General features: G+C 40.0%; 1 protein-coding gene across 3 annotated transcripts in view; it reads right to left on the bottom strand.

Moving 5' to 3' along the window:
• Positions 1-24,375, bottom strand: part of ANK1 (ankyrin 1) — a 1,899,552-nt gene that overhangs the window by 1,054,595 nt on the left and 820,582 nt on the right. For all 3 annotated transcript variants that reach the window (XM_044082993.1, XM_044082990.1, XM_044082992.1), the window contains exons 11-13: positions 24,197-24,295; positions 12,866-12,964; positions 6,861-6,959 (exon numbers count right to left, since the gene is read on the bottom strand). In XM_044082993.1, coding sequence (XP_043938928.1) covers positions 6,861-6,959; positions 12,866-12,964; positions 24,197-24,295 — 297 coding nt within the window. The remainder of the gene's footprint in view (positions 1-6,860; positions 6,960-12,865; positions 12,965-24,196; positions 24,296-24,375) is intronic.

Below are 24,375 nucleotides of genomic sequence, written 5' to 3'. Positions count from 1 at the left end.
AGCGAGCTTGGAATGAAACGCAATAGAGGTAGCCATAGCTCTGGTAGAGTGAGCTTTGATAGATGTTGTAAGTTGCTTATTTGAAGAGGAATAAGCCTGAGTTATGCAATCTCTAATCCATTTGGAAATAGTAGCTTTAGTGATGGTTTTACCCAATTTATTATCTGAAAAGGACACAAACAATTGGTCTGTTTTTCGAATTTGTTGAGTCCTGTCTAGATAGAAGCGCAATTGCCTGTGAACATCCAATTTATGCAAGGTGTATTCCGCTTCATTTGAAAATTTTGGAAAGAAAACTGGTAGCTCTAGAGATTGTTGGAGACAGAGACTAGAACAAACTTTTGGAACAAAAGATGGATTAGGCCTAAGTGATACTCTATCCTTGTGAAAAATCAAGTACGGAGGTTTGATAGATAGGGCTTGAAGTTCTGAAACTCTTCTTGCAGAGGTAATTGCAACTAAGAAGGCAGTTTTCCAAGACAGATATTTCAACTCACATGTAGCAGCCGGTTCAAAGGGAAGATGTTAAGGCACAGTACCAAATCAAGATCCCACAGAGGCGCAGGATGAAAAACTGGGGTCTTAAAAGCACAGCACCTTTCATGAAAGTTTTACATAATCTGCTGCTCATCAACGGTGGGTCTATGGATTCGTGAAATTTGGAGATAGCTGCTAGTTGGACTTTAATAGTAGAGACTGAAGATCCTTGATTAAACAAGGATGTTAAAAATTTCAAGACCTCTGGTATCGGGGCAGTAATAGGGTCTAAGCCTCTGAGTTGAGCCCAGATAGCAAACCTCTTCCACTTACTGAGATACAATTTCTTAGTGGTGGGTTTGTGGGCCGAAGATAAAATGTGAATAACTTCCGGGTCTAAGGTGTGATTTCTGACTAAGGTCGGAAGTGGAGGAGCCAAGCTGTTAATTTCAAAGTGTGAAGGGACTGGTGCTGTCGTCCCGACACCCTCATGGCCTCTCTGCAAAGGGGGTAAGATCTGGTCCCTCCTTGTTTGTTTAGATACCAGACCACCGACATGTTGTCTGTGTGGATAGCGATAATGCCTTGAGGGAGAAACTTGTGGAGGGCTTGTAGGGACAGAAGTACAGCCCTCATTTCCAATACATTGATATGGAGAAAAGTTTCGTCTGGAAGCCAAGAACCCTGAACTAACCTGCCCAGACAATGTCCCCCCACCCCGTCTGGGAGGCATCCGTTGTCAAGGTGGCCACCGGAGGGGAAATAACAAAAGGTCTTCCCTGATTCAGATTGGATGGCTGAAGCCACCAGCGGAGGTCCCGCTTGCACGTTTCTGTAATCAGTATGAGATGATTGAGGGGGAGATCCTGAAAAGACCATTGTGTCGATAACAGCCACTGAAGAATCCTCATGTGCAATCTTGCCAGCGGAACTAGGAGAACCGTGGCAGACATTGAACCTAAAAGTTGCAGGACCAACCTGGCTGGGGCTTTGGATCTTGGAAGCAGGGCTCGGACTTGACCTTGTAATGTTTGAATCCTTTCGGTAGGAAGAAAGATGCATCAATTTTGAGTCTATCTCTGCTCCTATGAATCTTATGCGCTGAGAGGGCAGCAAGACAGACTTTGACCAATTGAATGTAATTCCCAGGGAAGCACCCAGGAGATGGTGGCTTGTAGGTTGGCTAGTAGTAGATGCCTGGTGGTGGCAGTCAGGAGCCAGTCGTCCAGATAGGGAAACACTTGGAATCCGAGACTCCTCAGGTGAGCAGTCACTACTGCCAAACACTTGGTGAACACCCTGGGGCTGTGGTGAGACCAAAGGGCAGTGCACAAAATTGGAAATGACTGTCTCCCAGGCTGAAGCGCAGATACCTCCTGGACGCCTGATGTATCGGTATGTGATAATAGGCGTCCTTGAGATCTATGGAGCACATCCAAACATCCTTCTCCAACAATGGGAGAATGGATTGTAAAGTGACCATTCGAATTTGGACTTCATGACGGACTGGTTTAGTTTGCTGAGATCCAATATGGGTCTCAGGTCCCCTGTCTTTTGGCACTAAAAGAACCTTGAGTAATTTCGGATCCGATCTGGTCTGTGGGGACCGGTTGGATGACTCCTTTTCTAGCAGCTTTGAAGCTTCTGCGGCTGCAATTTCCCTTTGACTGGGTGGTGGGTCCGGGATTTTTTGGACGGTGGCGGTCAGTGTGTGAAGGGAATGGTGTAACCTCCGGCAATAATCCGAAGCACCCATCTGTCCTGAGTAATAGACTCCCAGGCTTTTAGGTGCTTGGCAAAACGGCACCCGACTGGCTCGAGCAGCACAGCCGGGCAATCCCTCATGAAGTGTGGGAGGCTGAAGAGCCACGAAAGGACTCGCGGTCTCCAGTGTTGCGGGCCCTCTGCCGCCTCTGGGACGGCGTCTCCCAGAAAAATTTCCCCGTCCTCTGCCTCTGGCAGGGGAATCTTCCTGCTGTTGAGGAAAGAACTTCTGTGATTTATGAACCACATCTTCCCTCCTCTTTTAGCCTTGGGATAAGGCCGAAGGGAGTGGAATAACGTGCTCCTACGGCAGATAAAGTTTTTCCCTCTTGCTCACAGCGGTAAGAGTGTCTTTACCTTGGGTCCAAACAAAGAGGACCCATCAAAGGGAGCGTCGCGAAGGAAAACTTGAAGGCCTCCGCGAAATGACACAACGGAGCCAGGCTTGTCTCCGTAGAGCCACGCCTGTGCCTGCCGCTCTGCCCGCCCCTTCGGCCGCATATGAAATGAGCCTCATGGACGAGTTAGAAATCGAGGTAAGGATAGCCAACTGAGAGCTAACCGACTGGGCTAGCTGCTCAGGTAGGTTACCTGAGAGGGAGTCTGACAGCTCCTTGATCAGATCCCTCTGTAGTCTGGTGAAATGTGCCAAATAATTCAGGGACCTTAGAGTAAAGGCCGCTGAAGTCAGGGTGCGCTTCCCGTACCGGTCCATGCTCCTAGACTCCTTATTAGGAGGATGGACGGACGTTGAAGCCTCTGCCACGTCCTGCTGTGTAGCAGATGCCACCACCATGGCATCTACAGCCACGCCTTTCGTCAAGAACTCCTTCTCGGGTGGGGCAGACAAAAATTTGTTAGGGCGAGAAGGCACTGGTTCCACAGTATCTGGATGTTCCCACGCCCTCCGACAAACCAAATCCAGGAGCTCGAAGGGCGGAGACACCCAGGAGGCGGAGGGCTGAGCCCCAAAGGCCTTGAGAAGCACTGACTCATCAGCGGAGGGGGGTTTGGAAATCCAGCCGCCTCGTTGCTTAAGGATCTCTAGAATGTCTGCAAATGAGACATCATCCGAGGACGACTTTGGGGACCCCTCCGCATCATCAAGATCAGTGTCCGATGTAAGAGACTCGGGGGAGTCCGCGTGCTTCCTCTTGCACGATCTCTTCCTTGGGGGCTCCTCCGAAGACAACTCCGAAGAACCCTCAGGAGGAGGGGAACCCCCAGTGGGGGTAACCTCAGGCCCCGGGGCTCCGCTGCCTAGAGACAGGGGAACTGCCAAAGACCCAGTCTCCATGCCCAGGGAAGGTGCCGGTAAAGCCGCAGAGATGGCTGAAGAAGACTTGGTCAAGGCACTCCTCATAGCTCTGAAAGCCGGACCCTCAGAATGCTGGGAGTGTCCGGTCCCCGGAGCCATGATAGCAGACGGAAGTCCCGCAGCCGAAGCACCGAGAGGGAGGCTCGGAACCGACAGCATTGGTCCCGAAACGTCACCCCCGGGTCCAGCCGAAGAAGTCCGCGTGCTAAACTCAGACCCGAAGGCCGGGGTTGGAGTAAGGGTCGGAGCCGACCCTAGGATCTCTACTGGCTCCATCAGCACCTGCTCCGACGGAGCCGAAGCGGTCGGAGGAGGAATGGCAATGGAGTGGGCTATCGGCTCCGAAACCAAATGGGTCGGAGCCGAAACAAATTTTTGAAAGACTGGGGACTGGAACAGTCTTTGGAGCACCCTGTCTATGTCCGAATCTGACATCCTTGATGACCTGGAAGAGACCGAACGGGTCCGAGTAGGTCTCTCCAATGGCTCCACGGGACTAAGGGACCGGCTCCGAGGCGACTCGATAACTATCGGCGCCGAGGGAGTGTCCAACTCAATTTCCATCAGTGCCGAAGAGGACTTCGGCGCCGAGGAGGAAGTGTCTGAGCGGACAACCTTCATCGGCTCCGAGATCAGTGGAGCCGATGAAGGTGACCCGCCTCTCGATGCCCCAGCCGTCGGCTCCGAGACCAGAGGAGTCGAGACTGGAGGCATCGAGGCAGACCATTCCACCCTCGGCTCCGAAGTCCGTGGAGCCGAAGGAGAAGCCTGCCTATGTCTTTTGGCGGTCGGGTCCGATGGACTGGTCGGAGCCGACGCCCTTTTCTTTTTAGCAGGAGAAGGAGAGGATGCTAAAGCTTCTTCAAAAGAGGGTTTGATAAGGCCTTTCAAAATAAGTTTATTTTTCCTCTCTTGGAGGACCCTCGAGGAAAACGCGTGACACACGCTGCAGGACTCCTGCAAATGTTTGGCGCCCAAACAATATACACAGAGAGAGTGGTCGTGATCGACATCTTAAAACTGCACTTAGTGCACTTTTAAATCCTGAAGGCCTAGGAGCCTGTGACATTATGGCAATCCAAACACAGAAAACTAGCCAAGAAGAAACACAAGAAACACACTGACTAACACTATAGAATTTTCCTTGCTCTCTCTTCTTCTTTACTTTTCTGTCCTTTTAATAAGGACTAACACAACACCAAAAGAAGTAGATCCAATAACCTTAAAAATAACAGGAATTAGCCAACAACGAACTGACAGGGGAAGGCCCTTCAACTCCGATGGGACCTCTAGTCTGTCAAAACACAGTCACTACACAATATTTTACCAAGGAAAATACTCATTCAAGCACAAAAGCACTAGATAGCTGTTAAAACAGCTTTTTGTTGAATTTTAAAGAAAATCCTGACAGAAAGTTAGTGAAAAAAACACTACTTAGCTCAGCCAAGCTCGAGACCACGTCTTCGCTTGTTAGCGGCAAACGAGATCTGGGGGATTGGTAGTGGTGCATCCTGGGATATAGTAAGCTCAGCCAATAAGAGACTTCGCTCTTTGGCATAAGCGTGCCGAGTCGGAGCCGAGGGATCGGCTCGAACCCATCAGTCAGAATGTAGGCGAGATAGGATCACATAACATCTAATCTTGCTTATTTTTATTTTTTCATATTATATGTTATCTTAAGTTTTTTTTTTCTCTCTTGCTGACTCTGTATACTTTTTTATGTCTGATCTAAATCAATTTTAATGTCACTTCCTGCTATTTGCATATATTGTATGCTATGATACTACTGCATTTAATGTATAATTGCATATATCAGAGCTTTTCTCCCTGGGCCTCTACTGAAAATGGACATATATCCAGTTAGACTAGCCCGGTCAACAAATGTAAAATAAATAAAATAAATAAATATTCTCTGAAGGATATGAAGTCTAAAACTCAAATGGCTGTCATTATAGTAAATTCAATCCTCACTGATTTGCCACAAAAATCCAGGAAATCACAAATTTTACAAGGAACAGACCAAAAATATGAGGCAAAAATCTGGACATTCTGCAAAAATCTATGCAGTTGAGAGGTATGCCGGACCTGCTCAATTTGGAAGGGAAGCAGTTATGAGTGCTTGACAGGGGTGGCAAGAACATTTGGGATTGTCTGCTTGAGGGTTTGTGTTGATAGGCATCTTATTGTCTTTGTGATCACTTGCTTAGTATTACTGCTATGTTACCTGGGCATGGCTAAATTGATTAATCCGCAGGCTTTTACTTTTGAAGATATTTAAGGTTTTCAATGAGTCGTGATAAACATACCTGCTGGACATATTCCATTTTGACTAAGATCTCTTTTTTGACTATGTGTTCAAGCATTTCTTTAGTGGTTACTGATTAATTCTAGAATTCAGGATTCGAGAGGCAAGATATCAGTGTCTGATTGCCTATCCAAATGTCTGTCACTATTTTGAGTACATTTTTTGCCATTCTTTCTAAATCTTCAAACTCTGTATGATTTCATTGTTCAGTGCATTTAGGAAGGCTAACTAACTTAAGTTCTTAATACAGGCCACCTAAATGACATAAGTCATATAAAGCTTTCTCAAAGCAACTACACAAGTGTGACTTGAACATTGCCTGCCTAAAAAAAAAAAAGATTCAACCTGCCTTATATACAAAATACTGATATGTAAGCCTAGAGGAGGCAGCTGGAAAGCTAATAAATAATTATTTTCTTCTGGTGTTTAAGGAGTTGAATAAAAATATAGTCTAAAAGTAATGGGCAAAAACGGCATTATTAAAACATTTGTAGATCATGATAACCCCAGCCCATTAGCTTAGAGGTAAAGGTACAAAATTACCAACTGCTAGACCTGGGTTTGAAACCAGGTTAGGACACAAAAGGGCAGCAACACTTTCTGAACAGAAGAAAAGCCTGGCAATCTACGTCTGTAGTATTCCTACTCAAAGAGTCACCATAATTCAGTTTTGACTCAATGGTATATACTTACTTGCTTTAGATCAATATAATGTCCCCCAAACAAGTCTGTATGAAATGGAATAAAATCTCAAGTACATCAATTCTTGAAATTTGCCTGGTAAATCTTTTTTTTTATTTTATCCAGTCTTTTAATAGATGTTATATTGGAAATGCAAGCATATCCACTGTATTCTCTGTGAGGCCTAATTATAGATGTTCATTAGAAGAGACTATGTCACATTGTTTCCACAAGTAAACCAGCATTTCTGCATCTGCTTTTTAACTATTAGAAACTGACATTATACAACAAAGACAACTTGAGTAACATGGCTACCTTTGCTTTAGCATTAACTTCAGCTTTGTTCTGAAGTAAATATTTGGCAACTTCGGTGTGGCCAGCTCTTGCTGCCATATGCAGTGGTGTTTCCACTTTCTAGAAGAAAAAAAAGATAAAGAAAAAATTACAGCGTTGAATATGTATGTATATATAAAAAGAAAATGAAGTTAACCTGATATCCTAAATTCCTCATTAGTTCTACCCATGCAACACGTTGCTCACTTTCTAAAGCATCTTTATTCTACAACTGATTTCATTTCCTATTATACCCCTCATGCAAAAGTTGCATGTGATTGGTGGAAAATGATATGCGTTATTTGAGTGTTCGTTTAGCTGTTTACTTGATTTGTTTTTGTGTCTTGCTGTAAAGCTATGCCCACACAATGATGCCATTGTAGGCACTGGGCAATGATTTTCAAACACATGCAAAGCATTTTATGTAGGTAAAATGACTTCCATCTTCAGATTAGGAGCTTCATACTTACCTTGTACTTCCAATACTGCATCATCATATATGATCATTTCCAAAGTAAGGTGTTCCACTTGCAAGTCCAAGTTAATAAATTATCTTTACGGGAAGTAAGAAAATCCATTGATGTATTTAATAAGGAAATATAGGGGCTTGTACATTAATTCATGTAGTAAGATGTTGTGGTTCAGTTTTACATGTGCCATGACAGGAGTTTTTAACTGCATCAAAAGTTTCAAAAGACCATCCTTATTATCAAAGCAAACTGCAAAAATAATACACCTTTGCTTCAAACACTTTATAATGGTATTGTATATGGTAAGCAGGTTATACCCAACTTAAAGTATTTGTTACTTATACCTGCTTTGGAGGCTGAATTACATACCTCAATTTCCAAAGTCATAATAACAACTGGATTTCATCATCATTCTGCTTTAAAATACTGAAGCAAACATTACGCTGCTAATAATTCCTGCTGTGGTACTCTTTTTGAGCATTTTCTGAGCACTTCCAAGAATGCTACATGAATCCTTATGAGAAAGGTAGAGTTTTATCCCAGTTATCAGACAGTATAAGTGTGCATTACATTTCACTTATGTCTAGTTTGATTACTATCTTCTTTAACTTTCAAGGAAAGACATTTTCCACGGAGAGAGAGTTAAGGTAGCCTTGCAAAAAAAGTATTGTCAATATTTGGGGTGGGAGATTCCAGAGGAGAGTCCAAATGACTATTTTTGTACTTGTGCTTTTAAAAAGACCTCATTGTCGACAGGTTCAAGGATGAAGAACAAACTTCTAGAAATCCAAATACCTGCTATTTATACTGCAATGAGCATCTGACTTATCTGTCCTTTTGACTGAAAAGGTGCTGAACAGCTAACACTTAACTCCTGGAAAGACCAAAGCTGTGGCTTGAACAGGCACTGAGGGGAGAAAATGCAGGACAGTCTGTATAGCTATTGTCAAGACCAATGATGAAAACACAGATAAGGCCGACGCAACTGCTCTTTGCTGCTTCGCACCAGAGTCAGTGAAGGTTGATGTCATCATAAAAGCTTCAGCATCAAGCTCAGCTATGGCAGCCTCAACTCTGACTTAGGGACTATAACACCCATCATTCCTGGACTTGACATTCACAGCCATGATTATGAAGGCTGGAAAGTCAACCTATTCACACCAGCAACAGCTCTGATAGCACTGGCACTAAAACATACCCTGTTAAGTTGATCCCAAACCATACGCATAGGAAATTCCTGACAATGAGTATATCGATTTATTTCTGGTAGCAAGTCCAATGTAAGATTGTATTCTTGGGAAAGAAATCACAGGTAAGACTGGCATATCAGCCAGTGTTAATATCAGAACCTGCTGGTTCAAACATGGCCTCATCAGTGCCAATATAAGGAATAGTGAAGAAGGGCAATGTCCTGGTCACTAGGTGATAAACAAGTCCTATTGACCAACCTTGCTCCAGAGGTAAAAAAGGAAAATTACATTTTGTACTGAACCTTTATAAAAGCCTCCACCATAATTCCACAGTCAAATTCTATTGTTGGAATGAAATGACTTCTAAAGGATCTTGCAAGAAAATGCAAAAAAGAATTAGTCCTTTCAAAATACACACAACAATTTACTATAAAGTTAAATGCTTTCATTACCAATATTCATGAACTTGTGAACTTCATCAGAACTAAACAGAAATCATCATATTGACACTAAATACGGTAGATTAAAAATCATGATCCATTCAACCAAACAATTATTTACATATTAAATAAGAAACAATTTACTTCCATATCACTGAAACAGGTTCTAAAAACAAAACTACCTGGCTATTAAAGATGTCAATTAACATTTGCTATTACCTTTGTAATGTAGCCCTGGTATTTAGCATGCCTTTAAATAAAAATTCCATTTTAATTCACTTCAAACATATTATTTGTAAGTCTCCTTTCCCAGAACTAAAATTAGACTTACACATAGTAGGTAGTTTTTCTTTCCTAGCACTAAAAGCAACTTGAGCTGCAACAGAATAAAAAACAAACTTCTTAAACTTTCTATACTCTTGACTATGTTTTGTGATGGCTTTAATGTTGGAAAACTAGAAGAAAACTATCAAACTGTTTCAGTGAGTACATATCGGTTTATAGGTTCATAGGTGTGTACTAGGCTAATGACCACAAGGGTTTTTTTAAGCTAGCCATGTATCCAATATCTCTGACAAGTTCTAGTACCCTTGATAAGTGTAAGCAGGGGCCTGGGAGATGAGTCATTTACAAGTTACCTGTGTCCATTAGAAACATAAGTGCCAAACCAGTGAGTGATTTCCTGTTCCCCATGTGCAATTAATATAGAGGGTTACGACCAGGTCTCATTATGTTTAGGTTCCCTGACAAAACAGAGCTTGGATGTAGATGATATGATGGTAGGGAGGAAGTTGGACATCCTATGTATCCTGGGGATGAGATGGAAGGGCAGTGCAGCAAAGCTACTTGGCTTTGGATCCGAGGTCTACTACTCAGGAGGAGGACAGATCAGAAGAGGTTCCAGAAGACAGTGAGGGACATCATCAGAGTTAGTGATAGACACATGGCAATCAGATTACAGCCTAATGATATCTCAACCTATGCCCCACAGTAGAGTTATGATAGTGAGGAAAAGAATGCATTCAGACAGTAGTCCAAGGTTCTCCTAAATAAAGCAGGACAATATGACAGACAGAACAGGATATGAGGACTGCCTGGATCCAATGGCGGGGGTGGCAACAGGAATAAAGAAGGAAAGTTCATTCTAGACTTTGGTCTGGAAAATGCAACTCAGATAGACGTCCTCCTAGCAAGGAAAGAGCACTGGTGTAGAATCAGTGATTGCAACGTCATCCTCATTGAAACAACCATCCCACGGCATAAACCACTGGTTGCCACAATCAGCTGCAAGCATTGGTCATAGAAGGCTCTAAGGTCAACATAGACCAGGCTCGTACCTCTCAACCTCTCTGTGAAAGAAATCTGGACAAAGCCATAAATAATGAGGGGACAAAGGCTCAAAAATTGGGACAGATTTTAAAAATTAGTCCTATAAACTTAGAAAGTTGCTAGAATAACAGGTTTTTCAATTATATATTTTCTGATGGATATTAAGTCTGAAACTCAAATACCTGTCATTATTTAGTATTATTTAATGAACTCAAACCTGAATAATGTGGCAGAAAGCCACAAATTTTATGAGGAAAAGACCCACAATATTAGGCAAAAATCTGGACATTCTGAGAAAATGTTGACATTTGAGTAGGTATGACCAGGATGGAAAGCTGGACAATTGACTGGAAAGAAAGCACAACAGTATAAGAAATTACTCAGGGCTCTAGATTTCAAGAAGAAGAGGAAATAGGTGGAGTTGAAGAAGAATGTCAGCACCACAAAACACTGTGTGTGAGGACTTCAGAACAGAGATGCAGCCGAGCCAGGTATGGAAATAAGGTGTATAATGAAAGCAGGTACATAAGGAAAGCAGGTGGAATGCAGAAGTCCAGGAAGTCATCAAAAGAAAGGAGGTGTGCAGAAAAAGGTGGGAGATAGAAAAGATGGACCAGACAAATAACCAAGAAGCTAAGAAAGGAGTTGCAATAGCAAAGAACAAGACATCAGCTACACTCTACCAGCTTCTGGAAACTAAGTCAGCAGTTTGCGCACAGAAACTATATCAGGTTGCAAAGCAATGACAGAAAGATAAAGAAGATAGTGAGGCACCTTTCATAAGCAATGCCAACAACAACCTGCTCACAAGTCCACAGGCTATCAAAAGCAGATGGCAGAGATACTTCCAGCAGCTTAGGAATGAAGAAAAGATGAGAAGACGGAGAAAGTAAGAACAGTCACAGTGACAAATGGTGTTTACTAGATCTGTGTGAAGACGCATGTTGAATTAACACACTTGATCCTTACCTGACACCATGTTTATGAACACTACTCACAGAGCAAAACCAACCTACATGCAGCCAATAAGGCCAACAGCACCAAAATACCATTCGATAGGGGTGTCTCTTTCTTTCTTTCATGTTCTGTTCCCCTTTTTATTAAACAAATTTCAAATGAGCAGCCAAACCAGACCAGGACAGACTTTGCTAAGTCTGCTGGATTAAATGTTTTTGGTCCAGTCATAACAATGAAATTGTTTGATGCCAATTTCATTGAGCTGCAGATATTGACTGATTACTTATAATTGCTCACAGCTGTAGAAAGAGTGCCTTTATGAGATTCACATGGCTTTTTTAATTGCAATTATCATTTGTCCCATTTGATTGTCTGTAACTGACTGACCAGATTTAGTGCTTGGCCAAAATGTCAGGACCTTGTGGGCAGGGAAGATGTGGAGTTTGGGAAGGAAAATATAATGCTGTTCAGTAACACACCTTCAAGCTATATATACCTTACTCAATGTGCTGTAATCTTAGTTTTTATATAAAGATTGGTGAGTGGGTTGGAGAACTGTTCTTACCTGGTGGTAAGACTTTGTTGTGTGTTGTGCTTGTTACACAAAGTGTGGTTGTTCAAGCCTGTGCACTTATTACACTGTACTGCACTGCAGTGCTTATCTCTGGGAAACTCTAGTAGACCTATCCTCATACATAGTGGTATTGGCATGAGGAGACATATTCCCATATCTAGTGGCATTCATATGTGGAGAGACATCCTCATATCTAGTGGCATTCATATGAGGAGATCCATCCTCATATCTAGTGGCATTCATATGAGGAGACCCATCGTCATACCTAGTGGCATTCATATGAGGAGACCCATCGTCATATCTAGTGGCATTCATATGAAGAGACCCATCCTCATATCTAGTGGCATTCATATGAGGAGACCCATCCTCATATCTAGTGGCATTCATATGAAGAGACCCATCCTCATATCTAGTGGCATTCATATGAGGAGACCATCCTCATATCTAGTGGCATTCATATGCATCAATATAAGAAAAATTCAGTAGAAGACGAGTCCCCCATTTTGCTTCAGAAGACAAAACACAGCACATAAAGAACCCGCCCACACACACACAAATATACACACACTTTTAGGTGAGTTGATGTGCCTTCTTTAAAAGTTACTCAATACGGCCTGACTTTCTGAGGATTGTATTATATTCCACAAGTGTGATAAAACACATATGGAATCCTTAAAAGATGTCAGTTTAGTTTTAATGCTCTGCCCACAGTCATTCACCTAACTTGTTCAGTATCTGTTTTCTGCACCGCATGGTAGTTTTACATTTACTGTGCTTTCCACTTTAAGCAGCTGTAGAAAATGCAGGCATTGTTAAACACAGATGATAATTATATAAGATAATTCATGTCCTACAGTTGTGTCCCAGATTATTTACAATAATAATATTTTTTTCCTTTAAAATGAATTCTTTTTCTTGAACCAAATTATTATCCATTTCTGAAAACAATGGTTATAGTTGTTGGTTCTGAGGCACTTTATACATCCTGAAATAGCACATGCATACACAGAACAAGACGACGACTTACCACATTGGAAACATTAGATGAAGCTCCTCGTTGCAACAGAATCTTCACTATTGTCAGGTGTCCCATGAAGGATGCCACATGAAGAGGAGTAAGACCAGACTATAGGAACGCAAAACAGAAACATGAGACTTGTCAACAAAAATTATCTTCCAGCTTAATTCTTCTCTTTCCTGTTTATACACCAGGGACTACAGCTCCTTGTAGGTATACAACCCTTTTATTCTACTGTAGTTTACTCTGCTGGTTTGATACATGTTTTAACATTCTGCTGTCTGCATCTCACTACCTGACCCAAGGAATCTTCCAAGTATCCCTGCCCTTTCCAGAAGTGATATTTCATTGTTCAGAGTTCATATGTAGATTATAGATCAAATAATGATCTATTGATTACCCATCAGTTTGCTGTTAGTAAGTATTTATTGTTTCACATACATTTTCAAATAACATAATGAGGAGTCTGATTACACAGTCCAGGTAATTTGTGGCTTGCAGCATTATCCCTTTATCCCTGAAAATAATCCGTTTCATAAGCAGGTACTTAAGTGGCATAATTACCATAAATAAGGGTCCTCACCCAAAGCAAGCCATCCCCACAAGGGTTAACAGGTATCAGCTGTTAATAAAATCAGAAACAAGTCTGACAATGAAACTAATAACTTACACCACCAAAGTTCAAATGATATGATTAGGGAATAGTTGATTTAATTATGGTCCAGGAGACTATTATATGTTCAGGATAACTGGTAACAATAGGTTTCAAAATTAACATAGGCCACAATGTGCTCAGGCCATTAAATTTATTTTTCCTTCCTTCTTTTTAAATACTTAAGTTTTCAGGAACTTTTGCATGATGGAGAAGGAGGAAAAAGTTTAATCTTGCTTATTGTTTTTAAAATGCTTATTCGATGGAAGTATTAATCAAAGGAATGAAAACACAGTTTTGTATTAATCTAAGGGAATGAAACTACATTTTCAAGGGTTAAACATATCTATAAATGTTGTTTATGTATATTAAATATATTTATAAATGTTGTTTATGTATAAAACATACTTATTACTGTTACCGCACTAATATATATATATATATATATATATATATATATATATATATATACACACACACACACACACACACACACACACACACACACACACACACACACACACACATATACTCCTACATATGTATACATGGATGTGGGTAAATCGCTTGCATACACATTTGCCTGATGCATAATTCACCAAAACAAACATAAAAACAGATGCTCAGCAGCACACTATACTGAAAATATTTTATCTAAACACAATATTCCTGAAAAAATATATATGTACACAACACATTAATCAAAAATGAAAATTGTTAAGTTTGTGAACTTGTAAAAAAAAGTTAACTTCAAATGTTTTTTTGTAGGGGGGCAAGTCCCCCTGCACTCCCAATGTGGGGGGGGGGGGCAAGCCTCCCACACTCCCCAAAATTATATATACTAACTCCATAGTTAAATCAATTCTAAGATGGGAGAAATGCCTCAAAATCAGGGATTCACGGTCAATACACACACATTATCCAAGCAGTAATTTACAATGAAAAATCAGGTCTATGTCACTCGGTCGATGAACACATTGTCAAAACCCACATGTTTGAGACCACATGATCAACAATGCAGTTCTTCGACCATTTTTAAGGTGATTGAGGTACAGTGGAGACAAGGGAATGTACCCTTTTCCTCACGTATTGCAATCTCATGATTGGCATACAAAATTTGCGGATTCCGGCATGTAGCCTGCAGGACAATTCCCTGTGAGCTACATCGTCGAACCCAAATGGCTGCAGCGGCACTTTGCTGTAGTGCAATACAGTTGAAAAGCCTAGCCACTGCAGCTGTAATCTATGTACAGGCAAAGGCAACTGTACCTGATGTGTAACACATTCCTTATTTACATTCAAGGAATGCATTTAGTGACAAATTAAAAAAGATAAACATTGTTTTTCGTGAGGGGGCAATCTCCCCTGACCCCACACGCAGCTGTAATCTATGTACAGGCAAAGGCAACCGTACCGGATGTGTAACACATTCCTTATTTACATTCAAGGAATGCATTTAGTGACAAATTAAAAAAGATAAACATTGTTTTTCGTGAGGGGGCAATCTCCCCTGACCCCACACCCCCTGTTAATTATATATAATAACTCTTGGATTGCACAATCCAGGGGAAGGGACATATACCCAAACTACATGGATTGTGAACCTTGCACACCTGTCGACAGTCTGTTTTGTCAACCTAGGGACATCCATAAAACAGATGTTGACACATACACATATATGGAACATGTCCACAGGTTCATGTTTAAGTACTGGGCAATCAGACTGCAGACCATTGTAAGCTTGGCCAATAAATCATATTCAAAATTTCACCCTCAGCCTCACAAAAGCAAGACAAAACAGACTGGTGGATAAAAGCAAGACAAAATAGACTGGTGGACAAAAGGAAGACAAAATGGACTGGTGGACAAAAGGAAGACAAAATAGACTGGTGGACAAAAGGAAGACAAAATAGACTGGTGGACAAAAGTAAGACAAAATAGACTGGTGGACAAAAGGAAGACAAAATAGACTGGTGGAGAATCGAGGCTACCATTTTCTAGTTTTACCATGAAGGTGACAAGGGTGCTATTCTGTTTGGCATGTAGACGATGACTGTTCCATAGGAGGAGATATACTGGGACATGAATCCATCATGCTAATGACTTATTTAGCTACTGATGAAGATTTAATTCCTTGAATCAGGTATTTGAAACCCCATTTGTTTTGTAAAAGAATAAGTGTAAAAAGGGTCAATATTTCATGGCAATAAGGTTAGATAAAGGTCATCATGGAAAAGTCTATAAAAGATGGAGTACAGAGAAAGGGCTGCCAGTCTGTCCTGACAACTAACGTGTTTGAGGCCATTGACCATTTTGGTTAGGATACTCTGTGGTCAAGCTCTGTGATATCTTTAGACTCAGTAGCAGTTGTAGTATTTGTGGTGGTTCTGTGACACAACTTATGCCCTTCTGGGCTACTTACTGTGTCTGAATTAATTATAATCCTTTAACATGTAATTCATTTGCATTAATGTGAGCTGCTGTTAGATCTCAAATGGAACATTTTGTTTTGTTTACGGCACCAACTTCTGATGTGTGCTTTGCCAACTGAATACTGTCATCTCTTCTAGCTATTAGCCTACTATTCACAACCACTTCTTTCCACACTAAAGATCTATACACATCTCACCAACTAGTCCCCATATTCCACACTCCTCTAACCAACCAATTTCCTTATCCCACACTCCTCTAAACTACCAATCCCTATATCCCACATTCGCCTAACCACCCAATCTCCATATTTACACTCCTCTAACCAACCAGTCTCCATATCCCAGACCCATCTAACCAACCAATCCCCTTATCCCACACTCCCTCCTCCATACCGTCAGCCACTCATCAATCCCATTAACACCTTTATGCATCGCCCATTAACAATATTTCTAAAATATTCTACTTCCCATACAAACTGACCATCATGCACTCCACTACCTGGCATCTTTTCCTCTTCCAAACAGTGGTTCTCTCTTCCTGCCTTATTCTCACACACTCCTTCTCACATAATTTCCCTCTGTACCTTCTAAGCTTTCTCACACGCATTCTAAATGCAACTAGCTATTTCATCCATATTTGCTTACATCTCCACCTACCATTCACCTAAATATCACAGAAAAAAAAAAACTCCATCATTGTGGCGACACACACCCCAACCAAGGCCCTTCATCTTTACCTGTACAAAACCCTAACCCCACTTTCCTCTCTGCACCTCTTCCCATACATTCCATCCAGTGCCCACATGGGACTACAGATCCTCAATATCAACACCAGAAGCATCACAAATAAAATAATGATCCTTCACGCCTGGTTAACCTTATACTCAGCATATATCCTTACCATATGTGAAATCTGGTTGAAACCAGGCATCAAAGATACAGAAATCATCCCCCAAAGCTATAACTTCTATAGGCTTGATTACATATATAAGAGAGGGGAGGTATTCCCATTAGGTACGTCAACATTCAAGAACTCTCTCTTTATTCTCCACAAAACCATCCACCCACCCAACCTCAGTCATGCCAAAATCATTATATTTCTCCTCAAACTAAATACAAAGAATAAATCTGTATACTTGCCTTATACATCCCATCATTGGACATCTTCTGTATTGGAGGGGTTTCTCACCAGGATAACATCAAACATCCTCTACAAGACAGTAATTTTTAGACACCACAATAAAGACTGGTTCGCCCTAACTGATGATTCCCCACAGTGTTACTGAATCTATGAGACTCCTTTGAAATTATCCCAACTTTAACTAGATTCAACAAGCCTAACAACAAACAATCCTTAGTTGACTGTTCATTGATCTCCAACCGCATAAAAATGTAAAAGAGTCCTACCCAACACCTACCCAACACCCTCAGTAGCCATCTCATCTCTACAACCAGAAGTAATAGCCATGTGCCCCCAAAAAATTACTTTACTGAAACACAAACTCTAACCTACTTTAATCCCGACATTTACAGATACTCCGTAAATGCAGTTGACTAGAGCATACTTAAAATAATCTCATTTGATGATACCATCCTTGCATTTAACACAACCTTCCTCAATACACTAAACAGTCAGGCACCACTCAGAAGAAAGTAGGTTAAGCAAATGACTGTCCCCTAGACAGCCGCAATACCAAAATACTCTTACATAAAAGATGTTACTGCTTGAATATTATCATTATATTTGTTTGTGTGTGTGCATGTTATCTTTATGGAGTTTTATCCTCATGCCTCCACTGAAATGGGTGTTTTATGCCCAGTGGACATTTCTATATATATGCCATATTATGGAGCAACTAAAGCAGTAGGGTCAAATTTAACATTATGCTGTGTTGAAATACAAAAAGATAGAAGACTAGTCATAAGTTCACTTTGAAGCAGAATTTCTTTTTTTTTTTTTTTTCTAACTGAAGATTTAAGAATATAATCAAAATAGGGCCCTTTGTAGATATGCACCAGATGCATTGGTTCATAAGCCTTCACTGTTGCAGTCTGACATTTGCATTACACTTCATTTCCATTGGAGGTGTGCTGAACTTTGGTTCAGTATGTACAATAACATAATGTCCTATCATGCCTTTTCACTAAGCTGAAATTATATGATAAGTGCTGCAACTGACTTCACATCAGTAACTTATTTTAGTTTATATGTGATTCGGCCTTTTAAATTTCCGATCTTATTCAGTTGTGGTAAAGTCGTCTCGGCAATGTGTGATTCGTTTATATGAGCTTTTGTGAAGTAGACCCATATATATGTATATGTGTGTGTGTGTATATATATATATATATATATATATATATATATATATATATATATATATATATATACATATACATACACACACATATACATGCGTGTGTGGTGTGTACTGTTGTGAGACCTCCATTTCTGTATGAGAATAATCTTTTTTATTTTTTGTATATGTTGAGGCATACAAATATTATAGAACATGTTTTTGTGTATCTATCATAACAATAAAAATAATACTGATAATAAAAATAAAAGCATCTATTATATAATACTCAGATGATTCAACCCACACATGTGTGCAGCATTCACAATTACACAAAGAGCCTTCCCTGATATTGAAACATGGCTAGCAAACTCAAAACTCATTCTCAACCCTAATAAAACTAAACTTATGATCTTTCATCCATCTAAACTTACTAACGTACCATCTAACTTTTATATCACTGCCAATAATAATATCAGGATTCTCCATGTTTAATTTCCTAACTAATGTTATGCTCCCTACATATATAAATTCAACAATATATTTGTCTATATTCAAGTGTTTAAAGTTTTGTTCTATTTGATACTATGTATATATTTTGGTTTTTAAATGTTTATCCTGTAGATGTGTTAACACTCATTTTTTGTCAATTTTGTTTATAATTCCTATTACTTGCTGTGATAATTTGTATGTAAGTTTAGACTGGAGCTTTCTCCCCAAGCCTCCACTGAAAATGGGCAGTGTCCCAGTCGGACCATTCCGGTAAACAAATGTAAAATAAAATAAATAATGTACATTAAACATCCAGTTGCTTCTTTGTCTTTGATGACAGAAGTCCAATCTACTGGTGTTATTTGGGTAATTATTTCAATAACATTTTCAGACAGATTCCATGAAAATTGCCAAACTATTTTGAAGACAAAGGCATTTGCATCAAACAGAAAAAAAAAGAAAAAAATTACTTCAGTGACAATTGTCAATAGTAGAAGAATTAAGAGTAGGGTGGAAGACTGCACAGGGAAAGAAAAAAAATTAACAGGATGTATGCGATCCAAACTTTTTAACAGCTATCAAGTTCAAAGCAAGGGTAAGCACTACCCTACTAAAAGTTACCAAAATCCCTTCCAAACCAGTCAGAAAAGATGCTACATCATAACCTAAACCCTTTAAATGCATGGTTGGCATTTCCTTAAGTCCTGAGAGACATTCTTTTGCCATTCTGTTCCTTACTGAGACTGAGAGACCTCCAGCTGTGTGTAATATTTAGCAAAGAAGTGTTTTTCTTTTTGGTGTGCTAATCATGTCCTACATTTTCTATTCAGACATAATCTTCACTTTTGACCTTGTCTCTAGTAGAGATTTGTTAGTTTCTGTAGCTTTCCCTTATATGTTTAACTGCCAGCTAATTTAGCACTTAATTTAACATTTTTTTGCCAGTAAAACTAAGCTAAGCCTTCGTCCTCCTGAACTCACATAAATGAGTGATTTCAGGTTCCTGCCACGTAATACTTTCTTCTTCTTCTCCTCGGTGGTTATACCCTCCGCAAGAAAAATATCAGCTAGAAGTGCTGATGTGCAAATGCACAAAAATCATTTCATTTGGGAGGACTCCCCATGAATGAATACTTTATTTATGCCAAACGTCTTATCTTCCACCTGAAATTAATCAATCAGTCAGGCTAGTTTTCATTTAAAACAGCAATTATTTTTTTCATTGTCTCAACTTCATCTTTGGTGCTAGAAAAGTAGTTGTGTGAGTTTAATTCCCAAATAAGCTGCTTAGATTTATTTTACAATATTGATACTGCAGTACAACATATAGGCGGGAGGTGGCACTACACTCCTGAGTGTGCCATCCTTCAGATGGGATGTTAAACTGAGGTCCCATCTACACGAGTTGGTGGTAGCTCAGATGAATGTAAAAGATCCCACATCATTTACTGAAAAAGTAGGGGAAGTTTCCCAGTGGCCTTGCCAAATGTCCCCAAGTCATTATGAATACCACCTCAGGTCTCCCTGAAAAGAAAATGCTAGCCTAGAGGGACTAATCCAATCAATAAAAAATGAATAAACAAATAATAATAAAACTGAGAGAGTGTGCCATATACTGGATGCTTACAGACAACCGAGATGTTATGTATACAGGACAAAACCCATCAGGCAAAATAATCAGATGTTTATATTGTTTAGTCAGGGATGTGTGCATTTACAGTCATAAAACAGACATTACACAATAATGGCTCATTACAATTCAAAAACTATCATGCCGATTGGACAGACCAATCAGTGTACCCCATTGTAATTTGAGCATACGCCAACAAAAAAAGTCCTGCCACAGAAGTACCATTGAGCAGCTAGACTTTCCACTGCCATATACTGAGGCATAGAGCAAAATAAAAGAAAAATTGGGTATGTTCTAACTAAAGAAACAAAAATCTACCTGATTTTCCTTATTTTTGCAGTATCCCTTGTAAACAAATCTATTTTTTAACAATTAAAAACACAGACAGCAACTAGGCTTTCTCCGCTGTTTCTCCTGCACTGCACTGATGTACTGTGCACGCCTGGGAGTGCAAGTCCCATATCCATGCACAGTATCATCAGTATAGTGAAAATAATAGTTAAAAAGACTGAAACACCCTTATACAAATACATTATTTAAGAAACGTAAGCAATTTCTTTCTTAAATAATATAACTGTATAATAGCAATAATCCACTTCTGTTTGTAGGTATATTAAGATTTACCCATGGCTGGCTTTGTTTTAGTAAACCACAACAACAGTGGGTAAATCCTGATATACCCACACACAGTCCTAAACTGTTGCTTAATTGTCAAATGTGGTTAGTACACCGCATTTCCTTTCTGTATGAAAAATGTGGAAAGTCATTTATAAGTGTATAAAAAGAGTCACTCCATAAGTGCAGCCTTCCTCAAAAATGTCTCTACCAAAGATGAACCAAACTCAAGACATTCACTGTATACTGCATTAATGGCAAAGTGACCCAAAGCAAAGAATGATCAGAAAGAGCAATGCTGCTGAGGAATTTTGTCATAATGGCCCATCATCTTTCTCTCAAAAAAGGTAAAATGGACCCATTTGTGAGAATGTTTCCAGAGTTAGCACTGCTGTATGAAGTATTCATCATTACAGAGACAGAAGGAGGTGATGCAGCAGTAAACATAGCACTGTTTTGTATACAGTTATACATTTAGTGCTTAAACACAGTACCCGCCACCCGTGTTTTGTATACACTTGTACATTTAGTGCTTAAACATAGCACCCGCCACCCGTGTTTTGTATACAGTTATACATTTAGTGCTTAAACATAGTACCCGCCACCCATGTTTTGCATACAGTTATACATAGGTAGGCACTAGGCTATCGGCCCTAGGGCCCATACAAGCCTAGCCAAAAAATGTACCCTGGCTTTCGCCATTTAGTGTTTAAACATAGCACCCACCATCCTGTTTTGTATACGCTTATACATTTAGTGCTTAAACATAGCACCCATCATCCTGTTTTGTATATAGTTATATATTTAGTGTTTAAAAATAGCACTTGGTGCCACTGTTTTGTATACAGTCACATATTTACTGTTTAAACATAGCACCCACCACCCTGTTTTGTATACAGTTATACATTTAATGTTTACACATAGCACTCACCACCCCTGTTTTGTATACAGTTATACATTTAGCATTTAAACATAGCACCCACCACCCTGTTTTGTATACAGTTATACATTTAGTATTTAAACATAGCACCCGCCACCCTGTTTTGTATACAGTTATACATTTAGTATTTAAACATAGCACCCACAGGTCTGTTTTGTATACAGTTATACATTTAGTATTTAAACATAGCACCCACCGCCCTGTTTTGTATACAGTTATACATTTAGTATTTAAACATAGCACCCACCGCCCTGTTTTGTATACAGTGATACATTTCATGCTCAGGTATTCATTAGAGCTCATACTGGTTCTCACTGGAAGAAGTGAAGCTGTCGTGTGGTAAACTTGATTTTATATACACTTGTATAACCAGTCAAAGTAACTGTCACATCAGTGCAGCTCAAGTCTTTTCATGTGTCAAGACGCCACAGGTCAAAACATCAGACAGGCAATATACTGATGAAAGCTGAGGGGGGAAGCCCAGTTTACTACAGTGCTAACATTTCCTCTCTGATTCAGAGATTTAATATTATTGTAAGCATCCTCACACTGCTGTACTTCCTTATCTCACGAACAGGCCTAGGACAAAATCAAAGAGCCATGCATAGGCCTGTACCATTGTGACACCCGTGCAGTGACCCAGCAATCAAGGAGCCTCAATCCTCACCACTAACACCAGTGATGGGTGTCCACACTGGGAAGGATAACAAGTACACACACAGTAAAGTACAATTTCCCTTAAGAGCACACAGAGATCACAGTCAGTCTGGGGCTGGTTTCTCCCTTTCTCTCCAGATCCTGAATAAGACTTCCCATTGACACAGCTATAGAATAGGGTCCTTAGCCAGGGTCCCAAGCCAAGTCCTCCTAGCACTCTCTCTGTCCAACCAGTGCTTCGTGTCCCTGCCCAGGTAGCTGACACACACATACACACTTTGAGATATGATTTATATTCAACCACACAGACACTCTTGTGGAAGGCTGGCACAGGTTCACTAGCTGTGCCCCTTCTGGCCAGGCTATAAGTTAGTAATCGCTGCCACCAGGACCCTTATTTATCAGCTACTAAAAAGGCCCTTACCAAAGGATGTCCAATTATTACTGTCCAATATTATTATCCAAATGGTAAGTGTGACTGAGCAGCAAGACTTACTTGGAGTGCCATTGTACAGTATCATTATATACATGCAATGTACTCTAGAGCTTAAATTATCTCCACACAAAACACCCACAGTTGAAAGTTTTAAAATATTTAATAATAAATAAAAAAAAGAAGAAAATACTTCTTACTACACAGTGCTAGTCAAGCGTTCAGAAGTTCATAGATCACAGGAAAATGCTTAAACTAATACAGTAGACTAGTTCTGACATCAATATAGAAAACAGCTAGTCTAAACTTACTATTTTCTATCTATTTCTTAAGAGAAACATTAAAGTCTAAGACCCAACTTACATGCAGACAGAGCAAAGCAAGTGCTGGTGAGTGGTCAGTTCTGAAGACAAATGCAAAATGCTCTATTTCTCCCACTCTCTCTCTGTCCTTAAACTGATAACACAGTACCACTGACTCATTTCAGATTACATCATTATTCTCTGTTTCCCAGGCTAACAGAAACTCAGAGTGTAACAGCCCTTTTGATCTTGCAGCTGGTCAGGAAGCCAGAACAATAAAATACATTATACATATAAATTCTAGCCATTAACTCTGGTCTCAAAACAACAGGAAGAATTCCTTTATTCAGACACCACGGCTCTGAGTTTTGAGATCAAACAATTATACAATGCTTGACTTATCAGCTTTCCTCCAGCAGAGTGCAATATAGTTACATTTTTGAAGTTCAACATTTACCATAATTTTCTTACATTTAAGAGAACAAGCATGTGGTTTACATTAATATTTACAAATGACAGAATTATCTACAAAGTCCTATCTAGCTAGGCTGGCAGCCTTCACAACCATCATGCAGTTACTAATATTCCCTTTGTGAAGTGTGAGCTTATGTAGATGACTTCCATGTGCTACAATGTCAGCACATCATACTTCATAACACTAAAATCCTTAGTAAGAATGTCAGAATAAAAATGCTGGCAAAAGTAATGCAACAGACAGCAATCAACAGCTGAAAGAATCTTATGACACCAGAGACAACTTTCTCCTTCTCACTTCAAAACAGATTTCAGATGTTCAAAGATATCATCTTTGAAAGAACACTGCAATACACGGCAAACATTTTAAAACTATCCCAGACATCAAAAAAAATTGTGTTATTATGGTGTGCAGTTACCTCAGTCACAGCTTCGATCGGTGCTCCATTTTTCAACAGAAGTTCTAAAACCCTGATATGGTTCTTCTTGCAGGTAATATGTAAGGGAGTGAAGCCATTCTGAAAAAGAAAAGAAGACAAATTGCATTAAGTTGCTTCATTCCATCCCTACATGTGCTGCTTGTGTACTTCCATAGTTT

The sequence above is a fragment of the Protopterus annectens genome, chromosome 9.part0 (genome assembly GCF_019279795.1).
Source record: "Protopterus annectens isolate FY-2018-M chromosome 9.part0, PAN1.0, whole genome shotgun sequence".
NCBI classification, from domain to species: Eukaryota; Metazoa; Chordata; order Ceratodontiformes; family Protopteridae; genus Protopterus; species Protopterus annectens.
This window is presented reverse-complemented; position numbering and strand designations above follow the sequence as displayed.